Source organism: Mangifera indica, chromosome 15, assembly GCF_011075055.1.
Source record: "Mangifera indica cultivar Alphonso chromosome 15, CATAS_Mindica_2.1, whole genome shotgun sequence".
Classification (NCBI taxonomy): Eukaryota; Viridiplantae; Streptophyta; class Magnoliopsida; order Sapindales; family Anacardiaceae; genus Mangifera; species Mangifera indica.
The window spans coordinates 14,026,899-14,048,162 of NC_058151.1; the positions used below are offsets into that span (position 1 = coordinate 14,026,899).

Here is a 21,264-nt window from a genome sequence, read left to right on the forward strand (position 1 = left end):
CAAAGAATAATCAAAAAAAGATTTAATGCTTAGTAGTGATAAATTTATACATTTGGTGATTCAATTAATGTAATAATAGGGATTAGTTGAGCTAATTATTATCACATGTGTGAGGCAAAATAAAAAATAATAAATTGAAGGCATAAAATATCAAAAATAAAAAATAAATCCACGTGATCGATCTTCACATTCAATACCCTAATAACCCAATAAGATTAAATTATCTTGTTAATTCTTAATTATCAATAATTAATTTTTATGAATGATGACACCTAACTTTACTCATAAGTAAAAGAATAATAATAATAATGGGGTTTGCTATGGTGGTGTTAGCTCCCATTCGTTGCTGTTCAAAAATAGTAAATCTGAGTATAATTCAAAACGTAATTCATGATCAATTTGAACATCATATCAAATTCATCTTTATTACTAATGTAATGCATGTTGTTCATACTCATATGTTTGTATTTTCGAATCGAACATTGATCGGTTTAGAGGTCAATCGAATCTTAATCAGTTAGACCTATGACAGTTAAAATAATTAAACATTAGACTAATATATTTAACCAAACAAAATTGTAATTTTGTAGTATATGATAAATATTTTTATCAAATGCATTTAATCTGGATTATAACTAAAATTCGTTTTTGACATTGAATTAAATTAACTTAAGATCAAACCCGATATGTTATGTTAAAACATGACTCAATTGTCAAATTAGACTAGTCAAATTGTCATATTAACATTAACATTGCATGGGGCTTGGTTTATTTTCATGCAGGCGACTAAACGTATACATGCAACGTGCTTGCTTGTCACTTGCATTAATTATTTATGTGCAGAAAAAACTTATAATCTATTCATTAAGAGAAATAATTTATTTAGGGTTTACCAGAAATTCGTGGTTTCTTGGATGGAATGTTTGTTTGACCATTGCTTGCTTCTGTGTGTTTTCATGCCTTCCACTAACTATATATTATTATTATTATCATTATCATTAATTTGCTTTTTTCAGAAGTGCTTTTTGGGGAAGTACTTTTTTATGTGTTGGGATCCAACATTTTGGCTCTCAAATGTGATATCCCGAGGGCCAAAGGATTACTTCTCACTTAAATTTTAATTTAATCTCAAAAATATATTTATATTATTTTAAAAACTTAAATATTTATTTATAGATTAATTTTTATTAAAATTAAAAATAAAATTATTATTTTATTAATAATAAAAAATTATATATATATATATGCCCCGTTTATGATCATTGATGACTTTGTGGTGCTTTTAGAGACATTATCAATTATCAAGTTAATGAAATTGGTAGATAATTGAATAAAAAGGGCAGACAGTTTAGACAGAATAACTAATATTAATTAAGTCCAATTAAGGATAATATGAACTAATTAGAGAGAAATTCTGGATTTGTCATGTCAAGACAGAATTGATCTTATTATTGATCATCGTCCATTTATCTCTCAAATTATTATATAAATTTCATTAAGTTACTTTTTCTCTATAACCGAGATTATGATCAAATTCGATTTATATTGTGCCCAAACCAAACCTAACTTAAGGTAAGTTTGAATAAAAAACCAATTTGAGATTGATTTGAATTCAAAAGAGTCAATTCAAAATCAATTTGAAATCGATACGCTTAAATTTAAACTCTATTTGAGAATAGTTTGGATTCAATTTAGGATTGGAGGTAAACATGACTGAGTCAAGCTTGAGTTAGGAGGATCAATTTATTTTTAAAATCAAATTGAATTTGAACTAGAAAGAGTTTGACTTAATTTAACTTGAGAGTCGGATTAATGAGTCTATTTGCTTCGAACTTGACTCATAGCTTGACTAGAGTCATATCAAATAATTATTAAAACGATATTATTTTACCTATTATTGATAAAATAATATTGTTTTGTCAAAAACTCATAAATTTAAATCATGAAATTGAGACGCAAATTTAAGCCGAGATTTGAATATTGAACTTAAAAAATTGAGCTAAACTTGAATTAACTTTAATTTTGGATTAACAAACTTGAGCTTACTTATTTTTTGTTCGAACCAAACTCGAGCCAAGAAATATTCATACTTGATTCGATTCGTGTCTACCTTTTGTTTTTTCTAATCCTAACTAAGTCAGACGAGCTCTAATTGCAATGCCATGGTACAAAGCGATGAATTCATTGTTCTTACTGTCTACATTCATGTACGGTGAAAATTTAACTACGGAAATCACCACTTTTCAAGATTCTATCTTTAAATTGCTTGAGTTGGAAGAATGACTGCTGAACATAAGCCTTACAATTGGGTTGGCTAAGAGCTCAAGTCATGGTGTGTAATCTGATGGGCCATAAATTTCCTTCGAAAAAATTTGAACACAAACCCATTTCAGTAAGTGGCTCAAACACCCAACTCATTTTCAGGAAATTTTTTAAGCCCACTTCTATTACTTTGGGCCAAACTTCTGGCAAATATTAAACTCTAAAATGGGTTTGTTTGTCGTTAGATGAATTTGAACCGAATTGATTTATACTTTATTTGTTGTGTAGCTTAAATAAGCTAAACTCGAGCTAAATTAATATTAGTTTATTTAAACTCGAGATCAATGTCAACATTAGAACTCACCTTGTCAGTAATTCTTTTTTTTTTTCGGCAATTTTTCTTCTTTTTATTTTTTCACATTTTCAACTTGTTAAACTTGACTCGTGATCAACATCAAGAGCTTGTCTTGTTGATGATTCTTTTTTTTCTTTTCTGACAATTTGTCTCATTCCCTGAAGATTCTTTTTTTCCTTCTTCAAAATTATTGTGTCACCAGTTCAAGTGCGTTAAACTCAAGCTCAAATTGAGTAATTTAAATTTGAATCAAGCTCAAAATGACTATTTTGGATTCAAATCTAGTTCGATTTGACTTTTATTCAAATTTGATTAAGCACAAATCCAACTCTTCTTGTGGATATGTGTTTCGTTTTGGACAAGATCTTCCTACAGCAAAATGGCAAGGCCAGAGAGTCCACAGCCCAATATTTCATTCTCAGTAGGAGTCACAATTCTTGGATTTAAACATTTGTATTCCATTAACCTATTATCATATTATATTATTCATACTGGATTAGTTTTGATGAAACTAATCCAAATCTTTCTGGGATACTTCTTCTCTTTTCTTCCCAAATCTTGTAATTTAATACCAGATAGTGGATTTGTTAGTTCTATGTAAATGAATGAACATGAATCTCATTCTACTTACATGATGAACTTTCCAAAACCAATAATGAAAGTGTTTAACGATTCAAACCATATAAATTCATCATGCATATATTTAATAAATAAGTGGCATCTCTAAGTAGATTTCACATTAGTAAAATATGAGAAACATTAGGTTTGTATCTTCATCCTATATTGTTTCAAGATGTTAAAATTAGATTGATTGTGAGCTTTTTAAACTATTAAAACATGTTTTGGGTTACAAAACTTAAAAATAGTTCATGATAGCTGAGTAGACAGTAGGCCAAACTATATATACATATATATATATATATATATTAAATGTGAATTTGATGATTCAGGGATCAAAAGTGATATTGAAAATTCTAATATAAGGAAAAAAAAAAAAAGGGATGGTCTTAAAGTGGGATGAGTTGATAAGAGTGAGTGTAGCACAAATACTAAACAATGAACATTAAAAATATTGTTTGGTTGAAGAATAGAAGAAACATTTAAAGAAGAAAAATTGAAGGAAGGCATATGGTTGATGAATAAATCAATAAAAGAGAGAGAGAGAGAGAGAGAGAGAAAGAGAAGTAGATGAAGCAAGAGCACATGGGAACAGGAGGGCATGTGGAGAAGATTCAGAAAGCTTTCTTATTTAATAAATTTAGAGGTGAGCAACAAGGAATAACATGGAAGGATCCACCCTATTCTAAAGGGGTACCCTTAAACTTAATTCCAATAAGGGCATGTGAAGAGCTTGTTGTAGGACTGGCTAAAGCATTGCATGTAGGACCCATTTTCATAACACTCTCATTTTACAAAACACAAACAAAAACACCCTCAACACCTTTTTTTTTTTAATAGGAGTTGGTTCATTCTAGTTATGTATGAATCGGTCACACTAAATAGGTATAAACATTGTATCCAATGACTGTCCTCACATTAACTATATCAAATAAATTAAAATTTGATCTTTATATATCTTCAATAAATTTATCTTTATCACTCAAGCTACTTCTTAGGGTTTTATTCTTTCTTTGTCTCATTTATCACAAAAATATTATTGTAAGTTGTAACATCTTAAGACAAATACTACATTGACAAAATATATGATAGATTTTGAATTTGTATATGCATTTTACATCACTTAAAGATAATAAAATAAGACTATTTATATAGTTTATGAGATAATATATTAATAATGAATTGGATTATTTGAACGAAAAGACGTTACAATTAAATGGAGGGGGCCGAGTTATGGCTTTCATTTTCAATATCTCAATATCAATTCCCATAGAGACACAACACTAGAAAAGTGAAAGCAACGAATGATTTTTTCAACAATGGATACTTGTCACATATTTTTCCATTCATATATCTAAAGCTACATTATGAAAGAGAGCTACAAGCCAACCTTTCACCCAAGTATTGGATGCCAAAACTAGGAGATGCCCCTATGTGTAGTATTGGGAATCTTCACCTCAACCCTCACCTTATAATTTAAAACTATCTAGCTATCTAGCAAATTACTCATAGCTATAGGCGGACGAGGATTTGGGAGACTGCCTTGTTATCTTATTGATACAAACGTATTAATTTATGTGTCCCATTTTGATATGTTTTGTTCCTTTCATGTAGTAAAAGACATCTAAAATCTTTTGTATGTTTGCACCTTTTAGAGTTGTAAGTATGAATTCGGTAAATACTTCATTTTACGTTTCATGAATATCTTATCTATCGATTTCTTACATAGATTTTTATTAAATAGATTTGCAGATAAAGTGATAATATCTATTATTATAATTTTTTTAAAAGATATATTTTATAATACGATACACGATATACGATTCAAAAATTAAATTTTCAATCGTGATATGCGATTCAACCGCCGTGACATATGTGATATGCATATGAATATGATGTATGAATTTGATGGGCCAAAGAAAGCTGAAAATGATGAAGTGAATGATGTTAATATTATTCTTAATTAACATAATCTGACCTCCATAACATGAATTTACTAATCTAAGGAGATATGCATATATTTATATATACAAAATAAGCAAAATTCTCCAGCCAATATGGCCAGACTCAGCATTAATAAAGTAATTATAAATTAATGAATAATGCATGGAAAGGTCCACTATGTAGAGATGAGTGTTTATAGAAAGAGAGAGGCATATATGTAATGCAGTAGTATATTATTTTCTTCCCTTGGATTCTGGATTTTCATGTTGCCAGGTTTCCTCGTCACACATGGCTTAGCCTGTGCCTCTCTTTGTGATTGTGACACTGAAGTAAGAGGTATTCTTTTTTTTTAATACACTCTTTCTTCTCCCACTCTTTCTTCCTTTGACATCTAATCCAAAGCAATCCTTCTTATGACGTCGTTGGTTGGGATTTACATTCTAATTTAATTGTTTGGTTGAACTGATTAAAGAAACAGTTTGATCCTGATTCATTGGATAGGATTTGGTCACCGTTTTCGAATCATGTAAGTGGCATTTACTCTCATAAATTGTTATTGGTTTCATGGTTTATTCGAGTTTGAATTTGAACTCAAATAAAAAAAATCAAGTGTAATTTAAGAATTTAACTTGATTTAATAAAATGTGTGGAGTTTGAGTTGACTCATATTGAAACTAAGATAAAATTATTTTTAAATTAAGTTTAAACTTTAACTTGTCAATTTCAAACCGATCTCAAATTGATTATTTTTTATTTTAATTGATCTTGAATTAAATCTCATTCAAACTTGACCTGAATCAAATTTAGCTCTAATTTTATGCAAGCGTGTTTCATTTAACTAGAGTGAGATAATCTAGACTTGTAAATATAAGACTGGTTAAATATAATTACTTGGTTTCTGAATTGTTAAGACACATTTTAAGTTATAAAGTTTAAAAATAGAATTGTGATGTATTATGTATCTAAAAAAGATAATATCCTAGTAATGAAATGGAGTATTGAACTAGAATGTTACTAATAATATCAAAATCACTCTAAGTATCCTTTTGAGCTATGATGGAGAAAGTCTCGATGATGACACTAGGTCTCTTAGGGGTGGCAAATGTAACACTCTTAGACTTATCCTAGCAAAACACAAAATGTTAGACATATATGTTCATTCCACATTATTTGAAGATGCAAAGACAATTTGGTTAACAAGCTTATAGCTTCTAAATTATTAAAAAAATGCTAAATTCAAAAACAAAATAATGATAGACTATATATATATATTTAAAGTAATTAATATCTTCCCAATACGTTAGGCTAAGCTCTATCTATTTAAAAAAAAAGATAATATCTTAACCATGGCTGATATATGATAGTGAGAAGCAAGACGAGGATTATTCAAGTTATGCTTAGGACCCTTCACTGAAAATGCCAAAAGTGATATGTGGGTTATTTAGCTTGTTAAATTTTCGGGTTCAAACAGTTACTTGAAAGGTTTTTTAGAAAAAAAAAAAAAAAAAACTGAGGTAGATGATATTGCTTCTCATCAAGATCATTAGAGGGTTAAATAATAATATAATTATCTAATCAAACTCCGCCAGTAACAATGTGTATTTCTGGATGAGAAGTGAGAATTCCAATCATGAAGAAGAATAAACTAAACTTTGTAATACTTTTCTATTGCAATTTGTGTGCCAAACATGTGTATCTGAAACAGACAGACTCCATATTAAAGGAGGGGTCCAGGAAAACTCCTCTCTCTCATATATTAACCGATTTGCACCTCTCTTTCTCTCTTCAATCTCCTTCTTTCTGTCTCTCTCAGCCTCAAAACCGCTATCTTTCGCTCTCTGCAACCCATCATCCCTCTACATGTCCTCTTCCTAGCTTTAGCCTGTCACACCATCAAACTCTCTCCATAATACTCTTTCAATCTCTCTTAAAGGGATGTCTCTTGTTTAGTTCCTTCGCATTTTACACATGGCCTTCCCTCCTCGGCATAGTTTCATCTTCCAATCCCATGAAGACTCTCTGGACCATCTCCCTTCTCCGGCCTCCCTCAGCTCCCTCCCCTCTTGCCCTCCTCAATTCTTCCATGGTATATATGTTTAAACAATTAGATGTAGCTGCAGTATGGCAGTTTCTGTCAAATTCATCAGTGCTTATCCTATTTTGCTGCTTGTTTATATGAATATATGTGTTTGTGTTTTGGTGTAGGTGCACCGTTTATGATTAAGAGATCGATGTCGTTTTCGGGAGTTGACAAGTGTGAAGATGTGCATGGAGATGAAGACTTGTCTGATGATGGATCCCAAATGGGGGAGAGGAAGAAGAGGCTCAACTCTGAGCAAGTTAAGGCACTTGAGAAAAGCTTTGAGCAGGGGAACAAGCTTGAGCCTGAGAGGAAAATGCAGTTGGCTAGGGCTTTAGGCCTGCAACCAAGACAGATAGCCATCTGGTTTCAAAACAGGAGGGCTAGATGGAAGACTAAACAGTTGGAGAAAGATTATGAAGTTTTGAAGAAACAGTTTGAAGCTCTCAAGGCTGATAATGATGCCCTTCAATCTCAGAACAAAAAGCTTCATGCGGAGGTAATAACAAACTTCAATTTACATCATCTGGGCATGTTTAATTTTCATAAACACCTTGATTTTTATATGGTTGAACTCATGATCCAACATAGATTAATTTGAAAGTTCATTATGTTCCTTAATTTAGTATCTTTCTGATTAGTTCATCATAACTTTGAGGTGTCAGGTGCCAGAAATGCTTTTGCAGGAACATAATTATTTTAATCTTAGCAGCTTCTTCCATGATTTTGATATATGATTACTTGATTTTGATGATACAGTTACTTTCCCTGAAAAAGAAAGATCCAAATGAAGTTAATCTGAAGAAAGAAACTGAAGGGTCATGGAGCAATGGCAGTGACAACAATAGTTCAGATGCCAACTTAGATATCTCAAGAGCAGCAGCAATAACCAGCCCAGTGTCTTCTCATTTAAGCAGCAAGCAGCTCTTTCCCTCATCAATTAGGCCAATAACCATGACTCAACCTCTCCATCATCAAGGATCAGCAAGGCCAGACCTTCAGTGCCCAAAAATGGATCAAATGGTTCAAGAGGAAAGTTTCTGCAACATGTTCAATGGTATTGAAGAGCAGCAAGGGTTCTGGCAGTGGCCTGAGCAACAAAATTTTCGTTGAAACCCACTTCTGTCATGTCATCTCCCATAAAAAAGGAAAATCAATACACAACAACCATTACTTGATGATTCAGCTATGGATTTCAGTTCAAATATGGGTAATATATTATAAATGGTGTATAGAACTGAACATATTGTGCTGAAAATGAGTATGGGGGATAGGTTGGCTATGAATAATACACTTTCCCTTCTCCCATACATTGATGAATTGTGACACATTTGCTAGGTTGGATCATAGTATAAAATTTTTATTTTATTTTATTTTATTTTTCTTATATTTGATTAAGGTACATGTGCCAGTGAGTGGTTTTCCAGCTATGGCATGTAGCATGGGCCATGAAATAAGAAAAAAAAGGGATTCTCCCAAACATTGTTTAAATCTTTTAATTGTTGTTGGTGCTGTGGAATCATGAGTTTACTATAAAAAATTGCGTGGAAGTGCTTTGGAGAAAGTTGCAGTAATGAGAAGCTAAAAGGATGCTGGCTTCATAAATTAGTGAGCAAAATCTAGGCGGGAGTTAAAATGAAAGTATCAAAAAGAAAAAAGATGAGGTGGTGGGAGATTCTCAACACAAATTCCAAGAAGAAAGCTACCAAGGAGATGGTTGGAGAAGAGAACAATTAGAGAGGCTAAGAAATGGCCATTTCATTTGCTTTGGTTTTGTATATTGGCCAAATAATTTTTCCATCTGAATTTTGATGAAAAAATATTTACTATCATATAAGTTTGAAAAGTCTAAATTTTCACTTGTCATCGATTTTTATTAGTGAAAACTATTGCCTAAAAGGATAAAATAGTTATTTTACATGATCTTTGTATTTTTTTTTTTAACATGACCTGCTATTTGTTTTGTTTCCCTCTTAATCTTTCTATTATCCCTTTCCACCTGTGTTTTTTTTTTTTTTCTCTTTTCCCCTTTCTTCCTTTGTTATAATAAATATTTAATTTAGAAACAAAATATTTTATTTTTAAAAATGAAAATTTGATTTTTAAGAACGTTTTTACTTTTAAAAACAAATTTTTGAATTTTTGAAAGGAAAATTTTCGTCTCTTTTTATAAAACTTGTTATAGTGATCTCTTCTTGTAAATTGTCACCGACCATCTCTATTTTTTTATATTCATTTTTCTCATGTCTAATTAAATCTAGATTCAATCGGTTTCTCAGTTGTTATCAATCTCTCTTATGTTGTTGTCAATCATTGCCTTGTCTCCCTTTTCTCATTGTACATATGTTATTTCCCTCCTTTGTTTTCTTTGTCGTTATGATTGTGCTCTCCCACTCTAATACAACTCCTTCATCTCTACTAATGACTAGTTCCCAGCTCCTACCCTTGGTCGATTCAACTGTTGGTTGAATTTCTTCACGGGTCTAAGTAAAAATATATTTTAAGTTAGTTAGGATTTAGATATTTTGGGAGTTTAAGTGGTAAAATTTTAAGTTTGTAAGGATATATTAGTAATTAATATTTGTATTATGTATTAAAGCAACTTAGGTTTTTTTACCCAAAAGGGTGAAACAATCCCTTTTGAGAAAATCAAATGGAATTTATTGTATAAATAAATAATTGAGAGATAAAAAAAATTGAACTTTTTAAGCATTTCATTAAAGTTCGGGTGATAAATAATCATTTCACCTTTGTATATTTTGAATCTGACATGAGAAAGAAAGTATCTAACAGTGCAGCCCTATCTGAGGGAAATCCATGTGACCTACTGCCACCATTTCTCTATCATTCATCAGCCCACCTCTCTCTTTCTCTTTCTCTGTCTCTTACGTCTCAGTCATTTTTCACTTCTCATTCATTATTTGCCATGTCTTTAGTAGCCATTGTTTCATTTAAAACAGACTAAGAATTCGATGTAACCTGTAACCACCAACACAGATGGGAATATACAAAAAAACACACACGTAAACCTTTTAGCTAAGTTGTTAGAAGATCATTTTCATAGATTCCATTCGATTTTTGAGATAACGAGGTGTCAAGAAGGTTTCAAATCTCAATAATATTAACACTGATCTTAGGGTTAAGATGCATTTAATTCAAATTAAATCTAACCTGAATAAAAGCTAACTCAAGTTTGATTTGAATCTATAATGACCAATTAGAGTTCATTCAAGTTTGTTAGAGATATAATTAAAAAGTTATTGATGAGATAAATAGTGTCAATAATGGTATAAACACTGTCAATGATCAAATGACTAATGTTGTCAGAAGGGGATTTAAACAAAGTCTTCAAGATGAAACTCTAACTTAAATTTGATTTGAATCAAATCGAATACCATGGTTTGGATCCAACCCTACTCAAAGAGTTATGACAAAATAGCTAATTAGGATATATATTAGTAGAAACGGTAAATATTAACAAGCACAATTAAACAAATTTATTATTATTATATGATTGAGAAAATCATTTTTCATATAATGACATAACAATTTGTTTATATATGTTAGTATTCATCCGTTTATACATGAAGTAATGTTGCAATACGACAGGATTATCAAATTAAATAAGCTATAAAATCTTGGCATGTTTGTGATGAGGATTATAAGAATATCAAGGGAAGAGATGTGGAGGCATCATGAGTAATGCAGGTCACATGATTGAGAGATTGGTCAACTATCAAAATCTTAAAATAGAAATAAGAAGATCTCTCTTCATAAAAATTTAACTTTCATTTCAAGGGCGAATCTACCAGTTTTCCTCTTTTCAATCCAAGCAGTTGCACATTTCCTGGGTTCATATTTTGGCTTTTACAGTACTATATCTGGAATAGAATTGAGCATTCTAAATCCAGGAGGTGTCGACTTGACGACTCCACATTTTGACGTTTTATTACCCAAACGGCTAAGACTAGTCGGGCAAGTCCGACTTGGGAAGACTAGTCAAGCAAAAGCAGGTGTGACTTGGGAAAGTGTGCGCAAGGACGGTATATATGTCACTTGCTTAGCGTTAGGGTTTACATATAAAAGATGTAATCGTGTGCAATGTGCGCAAAGACATAGAGAAGAAGGGGTTTGTGAGAAATGATTTACTTAGTTATCTCGAAAAGTGGATACTGATAATTAATCTGATTGCCGAACCACTATAAATCTTCAGTGTTCTCTTTCTATTACTTGCCTAATATTTTAGTCTTTTCCTACCTTGGGAGGGCTCTTGAGTGCCTTCATTGATGGAAAGTTTTTTTTTTTAATTTTTTCTTTTGAATGAGGGAGAAAATCCCGGTTGGATCCTGTTATAGTTTGTTGGGATCCCACATAACATTCTTCAAAATTTAAACATTCGCTTGCTTAAATAATCTACTGCAATTCATTCATTAATTTACATTTTTACTCCCTTTGGCACTTCTCCAAGGAAGATTTAGATACTGCCACATTGTACCAGTTTGATTCCCTTTGTTCCCTTCCTTCAGGTTTTTATCTTCAATTATGAATCAACTGCCCCCGATGGTAGGGATGGCAATGGGGCTCAGTTGGGTCAAATACTTTTATCCCATTCCTGTCTTTATCGGGGAGATTTTTTCCTGTCTCCACTCTATCCTTGATGTGGGAATAATTGAAAATTTGTATACTCTCTTTTCCTTTTAAAAAATAATAAAATATTTATTTGTAATAATTTAAAATTTATAAAGATAATTTAATATTTAAGAGTTTAGGAAATATAAGAGGAAAAAGATGAATAAAAAATATATCTATTTTCATTTTAACACTCGTCTTTGACTGCATTTAAAACCCTAAATAAAACGTTAGTGATAAGCCAAAAGAAGGTGAGATTCACATCAAGTCATCATGCCTCTTATACCCGGGGCAACACATGCTACAATGGCTAAGACAAAGGGCTACGACCCCGCGAGGGGGAGCTAACTCCAAAAGGCCCATTCTTAGTTTGCACAGGTTTTAATTGTTCCCATCCTAATCTTTGTCCTCCTTCCTATTTGAAAGAAACGAGCCAAATACCTTGTTTTGAGGGTTGCATTATCATCACTGTCCAAGGGAGAGCTTGAATGACAAATGTGGCGCACTAAAGTAAGAGGACAAATGTTTAAAATCCACTGGAGATATATTATATACAAACTCTAGGTGAAGCTAGCTGTTGTGGAATCAGTTTTCTTCTATTTGGCGTAATCGATTAAATTCTGATTATATTGAGAAAGGTAATTTCAATTAGATGCGAAACAAGTGACTCAACTTGTGCATTAAACTAAAGTAAGGATTATGATGTCTGCAAATGACAAGAGACAGAGAGAGGCGTACCAAGTACTAACTGCAGAATTTCTTTTTGTTTTTCACTTGCTGTTACTGTTTATGTGGGTTGGCTTACCATGTCTGTAAAGAAAGGTCACTTCTACTTGTACATTCAAGTGCACAATAATTCATTTCCATCAATTATTACCACGTAGTGGTTGGCTGATAATACTTTTTCTGAGAAAGCTCAAACCACCTGCTTCAATGTCTCTGCAAGTATACATAAATATTTGCATTTTCTGGTCTTTCTGTCAACATAAATCATCTCCAGATATGACCTCTCATCAGTTTTGAAATATCTTTTTTTAGTGCACAGGGGGATTTAGATCCCAAAGATTTTAGCAAAATGATATTGTGAAACACTGGTATAAAATGAAGTTGTTTTAAAGTGGGTAAAATAACATTGTTTCATTTATATATGCTAGCTTGTCGAACCAAATAAACCCATAGCTTAAACTCAATGGCATCACATACCCATGGTTGCTCGTTTAGAGCTTGATCAAGCCGGGCTCCTTTACCCCTAATTGGGATGAATCTGTACTTAACATCGGAGGACCATAAATTTTTTAGGTGCATGAAAAAACAATTTTATCTTTTCAGACTTGTCAGATCTTCTGGTACAAGTACCAGGGTCCCCATATTCTTCATGAAGGATCGATCAACTTCATCAGATTGTGCAACATTATCCCAAAGAGTTGAGGTCTCAGTCCAAAGACTTGTTCCAAAGCAATTTCTCATTCAGAGGTCAGGCTTCAGAGATTTGATTCAAGTCCGCTGTGCAATATTAGTCGTCAAATTCATTGTACTGTATCAGCAAGAACAAAGAATGCACACGGGTTGATTTTAAGATTATTCGTCTTCTACTGTGTTAAAAGCCCATATCTGAAATTCAGGCCCAACCCAATTTCCAATTATAATGCTCCTTCACAATTTCTTGAGCTTTCTTCATGCTGTACAGACGTCGCCTTGGGACGCTCATTGTGTCTAAGCATGCAATTAATGGGTTGAATGGGTTGGACTGACCTGGTAGTATAACAAGACCTATAACATACTCTAATACCTCTAGGTCATGCCTTTGCAAGTCTTAGTATAACAAGATAACCTATATGTTGTATAGACATTGTATTGGGACGTACCAGACAACTCTGGTGTGGCTCACCGTGTCTAAGCATGCAATTAGCAGGTTTAATGGGTTGGATTACCTGTTAGTATGACAAGACCCATAATATAATCCAATGCCTCTGACTCATGTCTTTGTAGGTTTTAGTGAGACAACTTGTATGTTTTTTTGAGTTGACTCTATACAATTATATATGATTTATATTTTTAATTTTTTAATTTTTTTAATTTGTTAATAGGTTATGCCAGCTCGACTTATAAGTCTGATATCTCTTATAATTTTATAAGTTGTATCAAATAAAAGATTAAGTCAGGTCATCGGTTAGCTCGACCCCCTATATGTTTACGGTTATATTGAGAACTAATTTGTGTAATTAGATTTTCCCCTAATTGAGACATGAGAGTAGCATCAAAGAAGTTGTACTTGTGTCACTAGCAACTAGGCTCACTATCTTCATGCAAGTTGGTTTAAAATGTGGGTTGTCCTTTATCCATCCAAAGGTAGCGGGAAGAGTAATTGGTGAGACTTTCAATTATTACCATGGTGTCTTTAAAGTGTCAATTTTATGACGGGAAAATCCTTCATTCCGCACTTTTTTGGAATAACAAATTATCATTCACTTTTTACCTTATAGTAATCACACAATCATCCAACTCTCTTAGAGACATAATTCTTGACAAGTCTAGATATAATTGTTTATTACCCTTTCAACTCTAGATTCAATTGTATTATAATCCAAGCGTATTTATTCATGTAAACTTCATTATCTTTTTTTTTTTATCTTATAAATTCACGTTCTATAGAGGCAATGAGACATCAATGGGGGTTCAAGTTTTATATTCAATATTCAAACGTAATTCGATTTATATCCACCTCTAACCATCTTTGCATATTCACAATACTGGGTCTTGTTGAGTTATATTTGGCGTCACCTACCATGCCAAGGATCACCAAATGGCAAAGCTCGAGCATAACCCAAAACCCCTAAATGGTGCATCGGTAAATATGCTTTAATACTTATTATATTATATATATTTTTTATTTTTTATTTATCAAGTTGTCTTGTAGGACGGACTTTAAAACCCCTTGTTGTAGACATATCAATTAAGCCAAGTCAAATAGAGATTCAATCTGAGGCTTAAAATTCAAGCCCAATCTGAATGGTTCTGCCTGGTATTGTAGCACCATGGGTCTAGCCTATAGACCTTTCGGGTCAGACTATGAGTTTTAATATTAGGCTTATGAGTCGCCTAGCTTAACCCGATACTGTTTACAAATTAAAAAAAAAAGGTAGAAATTTTTAAAAAAATTTTTCTATATAAATCAATCCATTTTTTTTTTATTTTCAATTTTATTTACAAATCTCTTAATCTCAATTCTTTCGTTATGTTTATAATCTCATTTTCTCTCATCAACTCTTTTTCGGAAACTATCTGAATTTGTAAATAATAATTATTTGTGTTTATAATTTCATTTTCTTTTCAATTTTATCATTATAAAATATTACAAATAGATTTAATGTCAAATGAGTTTAGAAATTTAGATATTGAGGATGAATATATAAATAATATGGTATATATATATTTTGTTTATGTTTGTAATTATTTAATATGTAAATTAATTAATTTATATTATATTATAAACTTATAATATTTTTGATTATGTAACTGTAATATTTCTCAGTCACAAATAAGAAATTATAAATAAAATATTTAGGATACTATCTTCACTTTTAATCATTGAAAATAATTTGTGTTTAAAAATTTTAATTAAAATTAAAAAAGTTATTGACCGGCTCGACCCTATATATATAGGGTCGGGCCTTGAACCTTTAGAAATTTATAGGCCAATTTGATCCGAAGGTTTGTTATTGTATGGGCGAGGGCTCAGTCCAACCCATGAGTCCGACCGGCTTGCCCTATTGACGTGACGGCCCTGGTGTGACCTGTAAAACCCGCATGTCTGACATGATCCGGATTTTTTCTGGTGGTGCCCCACACCTGGCCTGACCCAATTGACAATTGCGTTCAGATCCTCTTCCGTTTGACCTGAAAAAGTTCGCTGATTTTTTAGTATCGTCTTCCAACAAATAAAAGAACAATTGAATCTGGATAATGTTAAATGTAAAACAGAATAATAAATAAATAATTAAGTATATTACTAAAACTGGGCATATTAACGACAAAAACACAACCTTGATGTTGTAATGCAAACTCACAAATGGCCAACCAGAGAAGCGAGAATCATGCTTTCAGTGCCTGTTGTTCTTTGTTTTTACTGAACTCAACTCGCTCCTATTCACGCATGTAATGCACGTTTCTCTTTTTTGCTGATTCAGTTTTCTACTTCCCATATCTGGCCCTTTTTTTAAAATTTTTAATGCAATCTCGCGTGTACATTTTTTTGTAACTTTGCGCTGCGTTTGGGTTTGCTTTTGTGAATTTGTTTGCATGTGTGTCTGGATTTGTTTGGTCAGCTCAAATATAACTGACAAATTTGTTTTGCATTTATAGTGTACTGTTCAGTTTCTGGGGCTTTGTGTTTTGGCACTGAGTTGTGTATTTCTTTCTGTGCCACCGCTTTGTTTAGTCTCATTGTTGGTTCTTTTGATTTGCATGTTGTTTTTCTGATCTGGGTTTGAGTTCTTTTTGTGTTCTTTGGTGTTTTGGTGTCTGGGTTTGTGGGTTTTTGATTGAAAAGGTTGGTTTTTGAAGTAAGCTGATTTTAGATATGGGGGGTTATTGATTGATTTATGCAATTTTGGTTTATTCATTCTGGGTGGGTTTTGATTTTCACTGTTATTTGGGGTTGATGTTTGTTGTAATGTGGTGCTTTTTTGTGGCGTGAATATTGAGTTTTAGGATTTGGAGAAGATGGGATTAGGTCCTGAAACTGTTAATGTGGGGAATTGGAGTGTTGGAAAATCAAAGAAAAAGAAGGAAGATAATGAGTCCGGTGAGACTGGTTCAGGGTGTTGGTTTAAGTTTAGGTTAATGGGAAGGTCCTTATCTTCCAGGTCCAAAAGGGATGGTTCCAGTAGTGGCACTAGCACTCCTTATGGTATTATATAACCTCATTTTAGATATGTTTCATCATATATATGCTTAGTTGCATACTCCATTATCTTCTCATTGTTTTTAGACGCTGTTTGATTTTTTGCCTATGTCACTTTTTATCACACTATTTATCTGTGTGGTGCACTGTGGTCTAAAATCATATAATTTATTTGATTGTATGCCCTGTTTGGTGCCATTAGGAACAGAATCTTCAAATCATACAATTTATTTGATTCTGTGTTTTTGTTGAATTGGATTCTATGTTTTTCTTGTATTTGATTTTTTCCCCTGCATATTATTTGATGCATATTTGGCATAATGATCTCACTGTAGAATGTTAATGACTTCTTTTGTCGTATAGCATATTATGTTGAGATCAATTTCCATCCGTGTATGTTTAATTGATTTAATTTGATTGTGTGTTTTTGTTGGGTTGGATTCTGCGTTTTTATTGGATTTGGTTCATTTTCCCTCCATATTTTTGATTCACATTTGGCATAATGACCTCACCATAGAATGTTAATGAATTCTTTTGTCGTATAGCATATTATGTCGTGATCAATTTCCATCTGTGTGCTTGGTGGATGGTAGTTCTATTAGTATTTAATTGTCTTAGATTTGCTGAGACAATTGTTCATAATTATTGTTTTGTCGTTTCTCGTTGATTACTGAATCATAGGATGATGATTGTAAAGAAATTAAAAAATGTTGTCGCATTTGATAGTAATTTTCTTCACCTCTGTTTTGGTGGTTAAAGTAACGTTTGTCAGCCATTGGTTCTCTGAATGCATAAAATGTGCTTCAAAACTGCTTGTTTGGATATATTGAAGAAAGTGATAGCTTTTTAGTTTGTTCCATGACAAGAAGGCATAACACATTTTTCATGCATGTTCAAAGAAAAATGTTTGTTGTAGTGTCCACAAGCATGAAAATATACTGACTTCAGGTGAGGAGTTCTCAAATGATATGTTTTTTAAAGTACATATTTAAAAGTGTTGCTGCCAAATTCGGAAATTAAACTTTGCAGGCTTTCAACTATTTCATATTTTTGTTCATATTTGTCTCCAACCAGAGCATTTAACAGCTGTGTTCTCTTTAATGTTTCCTTCAAACTTACAATCTTTTATATATGGTCTCCTAGGTGGTTTAACCTAATCTTCGACTTATATGGTCTCCATTTAAGTACAAAGTTAAAATCCATGTGTTGTCATTCATAATTTGCACATGTCTGGACTTGTATTTGTTGAAATGTATTGTATCTAAATCCTTTATCCACTGTATGGTTTAGTCATGCATAACTTAACTGATTACTGTTCTTTCCATTTTTCTTTTGTGTCTGAATCAGCAGAAAGTAAATCAACAAATGATAACAGTCGGGACCAACCGGTTGTTCCAACAGCATCACCCTCGACTACAACTACAAGCAACACCTTAAGTCCAATATCATCAACTCCCAACAGACTCGAAGAATTTAAAATTTCTCCCCAGCTTCGGAAATTCTCCTATAATGAGCTTAAGTCAGCAACCCGAAATTTTAGACGTGAGAATCTTCTTGGCGAGGGTGGGTTTGGCTGTGTATACAAAGGTTGGATCAATGTGGCTGGAACGTGTCCATTGAAACCTGGCATTGGCCTTCCTGTTGCTGTAAAGACCCTCAACTTGGAGGGACTTCAGGGTCATAAAGAATGGCTTGTATGAGATCCTTATCATTTAATTATTGTCATATATGTATGTATGTCTGCGCATGTGTTTATACTTGTGTGTGCCCGTTTACATGTGTGTGAATATATATAAATAAATATAAATCTTTTTTGGGAGATTTCCATTTGATGGAAAAAAGAGTTTCTGATCCCTACCATATGGCAGGCTGAAGTTAATTTTCTTGGCGAGTTCTGCCATCCTAATCTGGTTAAGTTAATTGGTTGTTGCATTGAGGATGATCAGAGGCTACTTGTGTATGAGTTTATGCCCCGAGGAAGTTTGGAAAATCAACTGTTTAGAAGTATGTACTGCAATTACTGTCTCCACAATTTTTACCCACATTTCTTCTATTGCATCACATAAATGTTTTCTCAGTCGTTTATGGAATGTACAGCCTGTAGCATCTTTTGCATACTCTCTTTATCATAAATATGCATATTTCTCAATTAAATTACAATAGAGGTGTGCACCCAACTAGCCCCTTATTTTTTTAGTAGCTGTATCCTTGTGGCCAACTGATGATCTACTAGCACAACCGTTTTACATTTCTTTTGGAACTGACCTTAGTTTATGCGACAGGGTCTGTGCCTCTTCCTTGGCCTATCAGAATGAAAATTGCACTTGATGCTGCAAAGGGCCTCGCCTTTCTTCATGAAGAAGCTGAAAAGCCAGTGATATATCGAGATTTTAAAACCTCCAATGTACTATTAGATGGGGTGCGTAAACCAACATAATCTATCTTTTTCTTATTTAAGTCACTTCTAATTATTCGCTAAATCACTCGTCCAGGACTACAATGCCAAGCTTTCTGATTTTGGACTTGCTAAAGATGGTCCAGAGGGAGATAAGACTCATGTATCTACCCGAGTAATGGGAACTTATGGTTATGCGGCCCCTGAGTATGTGATGACAGGTCAGAATGACTAAACAACATGTCTTTCTTTGTATTTATGGTTATCCTTATTGTGGATTAAAACAATGCCCAGCTGGTTTAACTTCTTGTACATAGAACAGCATTCTTTTGCCCTTTTCCACACCTGTTAGTTTCAGGTTGTTCACTTGCATGTTTTTGCTCGCCTTTCTTTGTAGTGTACCTAGTTGCCCTATTAATTGTGTTAGGTTGTTCACTTGTATATTAGTGGCTAGAACCACTATTAGTACCATACGCAACTCACCTTTACTTCTCACTGCTGGTCCGCTGCTACATGCATTAAAAGAAAACAGTATTAGTGCTGAAGGTATTTTGATACGAAAATTTATAATTACAATGGTTTATAGATTTCCATGTGTAGACCATGTATATTCAGTTTCTTTATTTTGTATTTTATGCCAGAACAAATTACTGGATAAATACATGTTTAATAGCAGAATAAGTCAAATGACTTGAGTTCTAGTGCATAAGGCTTCTTGTTATTAAATTTAGGTTGGCATTGTTTGATTTCATTTGTCAAATGAATTGTTCTCCAGTTTCAGGGTTTATCCACCAAATATTCTGAGAAAAACTAGTTAAAATTCTCTCTTCCGAGAGGATTAATCCTCTTGGTGGATACTGGATGCATTTAGACGGGAATTAAATATTGTTAAGTTATCTGAATCATAATGAACAAAGTTTGTGCTAACAGAATTCAATTTGTGCCAGGGCATCTTACAGCGAAGAGTGATGTCTATAGCTTCGGGGTGGTTTTGCTTGAAATGTTGACTGGCCGAAGATCAGTGGACAGAAACCGACCCAATGGAGAGCAAAGCCTGGTTGAATGGGCTAGACCATATCTTGTAGAGAGGAGAAGGTTCTATCGGATAATGGATCCTCGCCTTGAGGGATGCTTCTCGATCAAAGGTGCTCATATAGCAATTCAGTTGGCTGGCCACTGCGTCAGCCGCGACCCCAAAACCAGACCTCTTATGAGTGAAGTGGTTGAAGCCCTTAAGCCACTGCCCTCCCTGACAGACATGGCCTCTTCTTCTCCATACTTTCAAGCAATGCAAGCAGAGCACTCGAATTCTAACCGTGGCACTAGAGTGCAGGCTGGGAACACATCAAGGAATGGACAACCAATGCGAAGTGGCTCTGTACCAAATGGTCCACATGGCTCACCATATCATCGTAACAATCCTAACCGATCACCCAAGCCTAGTCCTGAATGGTCAACTGAGCCTAATGTCAATCCTGGTAACAATCCTAACCAGTCACCTAATCCTAATGGCCATCAACCATAGCTCTTAGTTTAGATCATACTTAAAGAACAATGTTATGTATACACACTTTTGAGTACACAAATGGGTATATACATGATGTATTATTATGTGATTGAGTGTTATTTTTTTATTAATTCAAAATCTCTTAATCACGTAATGATACATAATTTGTATATCTTTTTTTGTAGTAAAAGTGTGTACGAATAGTTTTATTAATACCTAAAAGTTAAGTAACAGGAACTAACAGGTATATTATCTAATGTTTACCTATTTTGTTACTGAAAAAGTAACTGGTGAGTTAGTTTTGAACATGACAAAAATAATTTATACAGCTTATGCCTTTTGAACATCTGTGACATCTTTGTTCTGTTGAGACAGGCATATGGATTGTTGTTGGATATTCTTGCTCAACTTTCTTCTTTTTCTTTTCATGTTTGCATTCTTGAGTTTCTTTCATTAATTTTCGCGGAAGAAATTCAAGGTGACAAGTCTTTGTACAGTTCATCTTTTCAAGTAATTTTTTAATCAGCTGAACTCATAGAAAACCTTTTGGTTTCTAGTTTAACATTCAAAA

The 21,264-nt window shown here is 33.0% G+C and overlaps 2 protein-coding genes across 3 annotated transcripts; both read left to right on the forward strand.

Moving 5' to 3' along the window:
* Positions 1–6,935: 6,935 nt before the first annotated feature.
* On the forward strand, positions 6,936–8,632 carry LOC123197658 (homeobox-leucine zipper protein HAT7-like). Its single transcript, XM_044611999.1, has 3 exons — positions 6,936–7,265; positions 7,385–7,758; positions 8,019–8,632. The coding sequence occupies exons 1-3, from the start codon at positions 7,148–7,150 to the stop codon at positions 8,370–8,372; spliced, it is 846 nt and encodes a 281-aa protein (XP_044467934.1). The 5' UTR covers positions 6,936–7,147; the 3' UTR covers positions 8,373–8,632.
* Positions 8,633–16,216: 7,584 nt separating this feature from the next.
* LOC123197721 (serine/threonine-protein kinase PBL34-like) lies at positions 16,217–21,039 on the forward strand. Of its 2 annotated transcripts, none has more exons than XM_044612064.1 (6): positions 16,217–16,797; positions 18,139–18,485; positions 18,660–18,795; positions 19,074–19,210; positions 19,284–19,407; positions 20,134–21,039. In XM_044612064.1, the coding sequence occupies exons 1-6, from the start codon at positions 16,611–16,613 to the stop codon at positions 20,709–20,711; spliced, it is 1,509 nt and encodes a 502-aa protein (XP_044467999.1). In that variant the 5' UTR covers positions 16,217–16,610; the 3' UTR covers positions 20,712–21,039. The 2 variants fall into 2 exon arrangements, with proteins under 2 accessions (XP_044467999.1, XP_044468000.1); XM_044612065.1 differs by having other exon boundaries at positions 18,142–18,485.
* Positions 21,040–21,264: the final 225 nt, after the last annotated feature.

Coding starts and splice junctions, on each gene's coding strand:
- LOC123197658 (XM_044611999.1), top strand. CDS start 7,148: ATGGCCTTCCCTCCTCGGCATAGTTTCATCTTCCAATCCCATGAAGAC. Junction 7,266..7,384: donor CCCTCCTCAATTCTTCCATG/GTATATATGTTT, acceptor GTTTTGGTGTAG/GTGCACCGTTTATGATTAAG. Junction 7,759..8,018: donor ACAAAAAGCTTCATGCGGAG/GTAATAACAAAC, acceptor TTGATGATACAG/TTACTTTCCCTGAAAAAGAA.
- LOC123197721 (XM_044612064.1), top strand. CDS start 16,611: ATGGGATTAGGTCCTGAAACTGTTAATGTGGGGAATTGGAGTGTTGGA. Junction 16,798..18,138: donor TGGCACTAGCACTCCTTATG/GTATTATATAAC, acceptor TGTCTGAATCAG/CAGAAAGTAAATCAACAAAT. Junction 18,486..18,659: donor AGGGTCATAAAGAATGGCTT/GTATGAGATCCT, acceptor ACCATATGGCAG/GCTGAAGTTAATTTTCTTGG.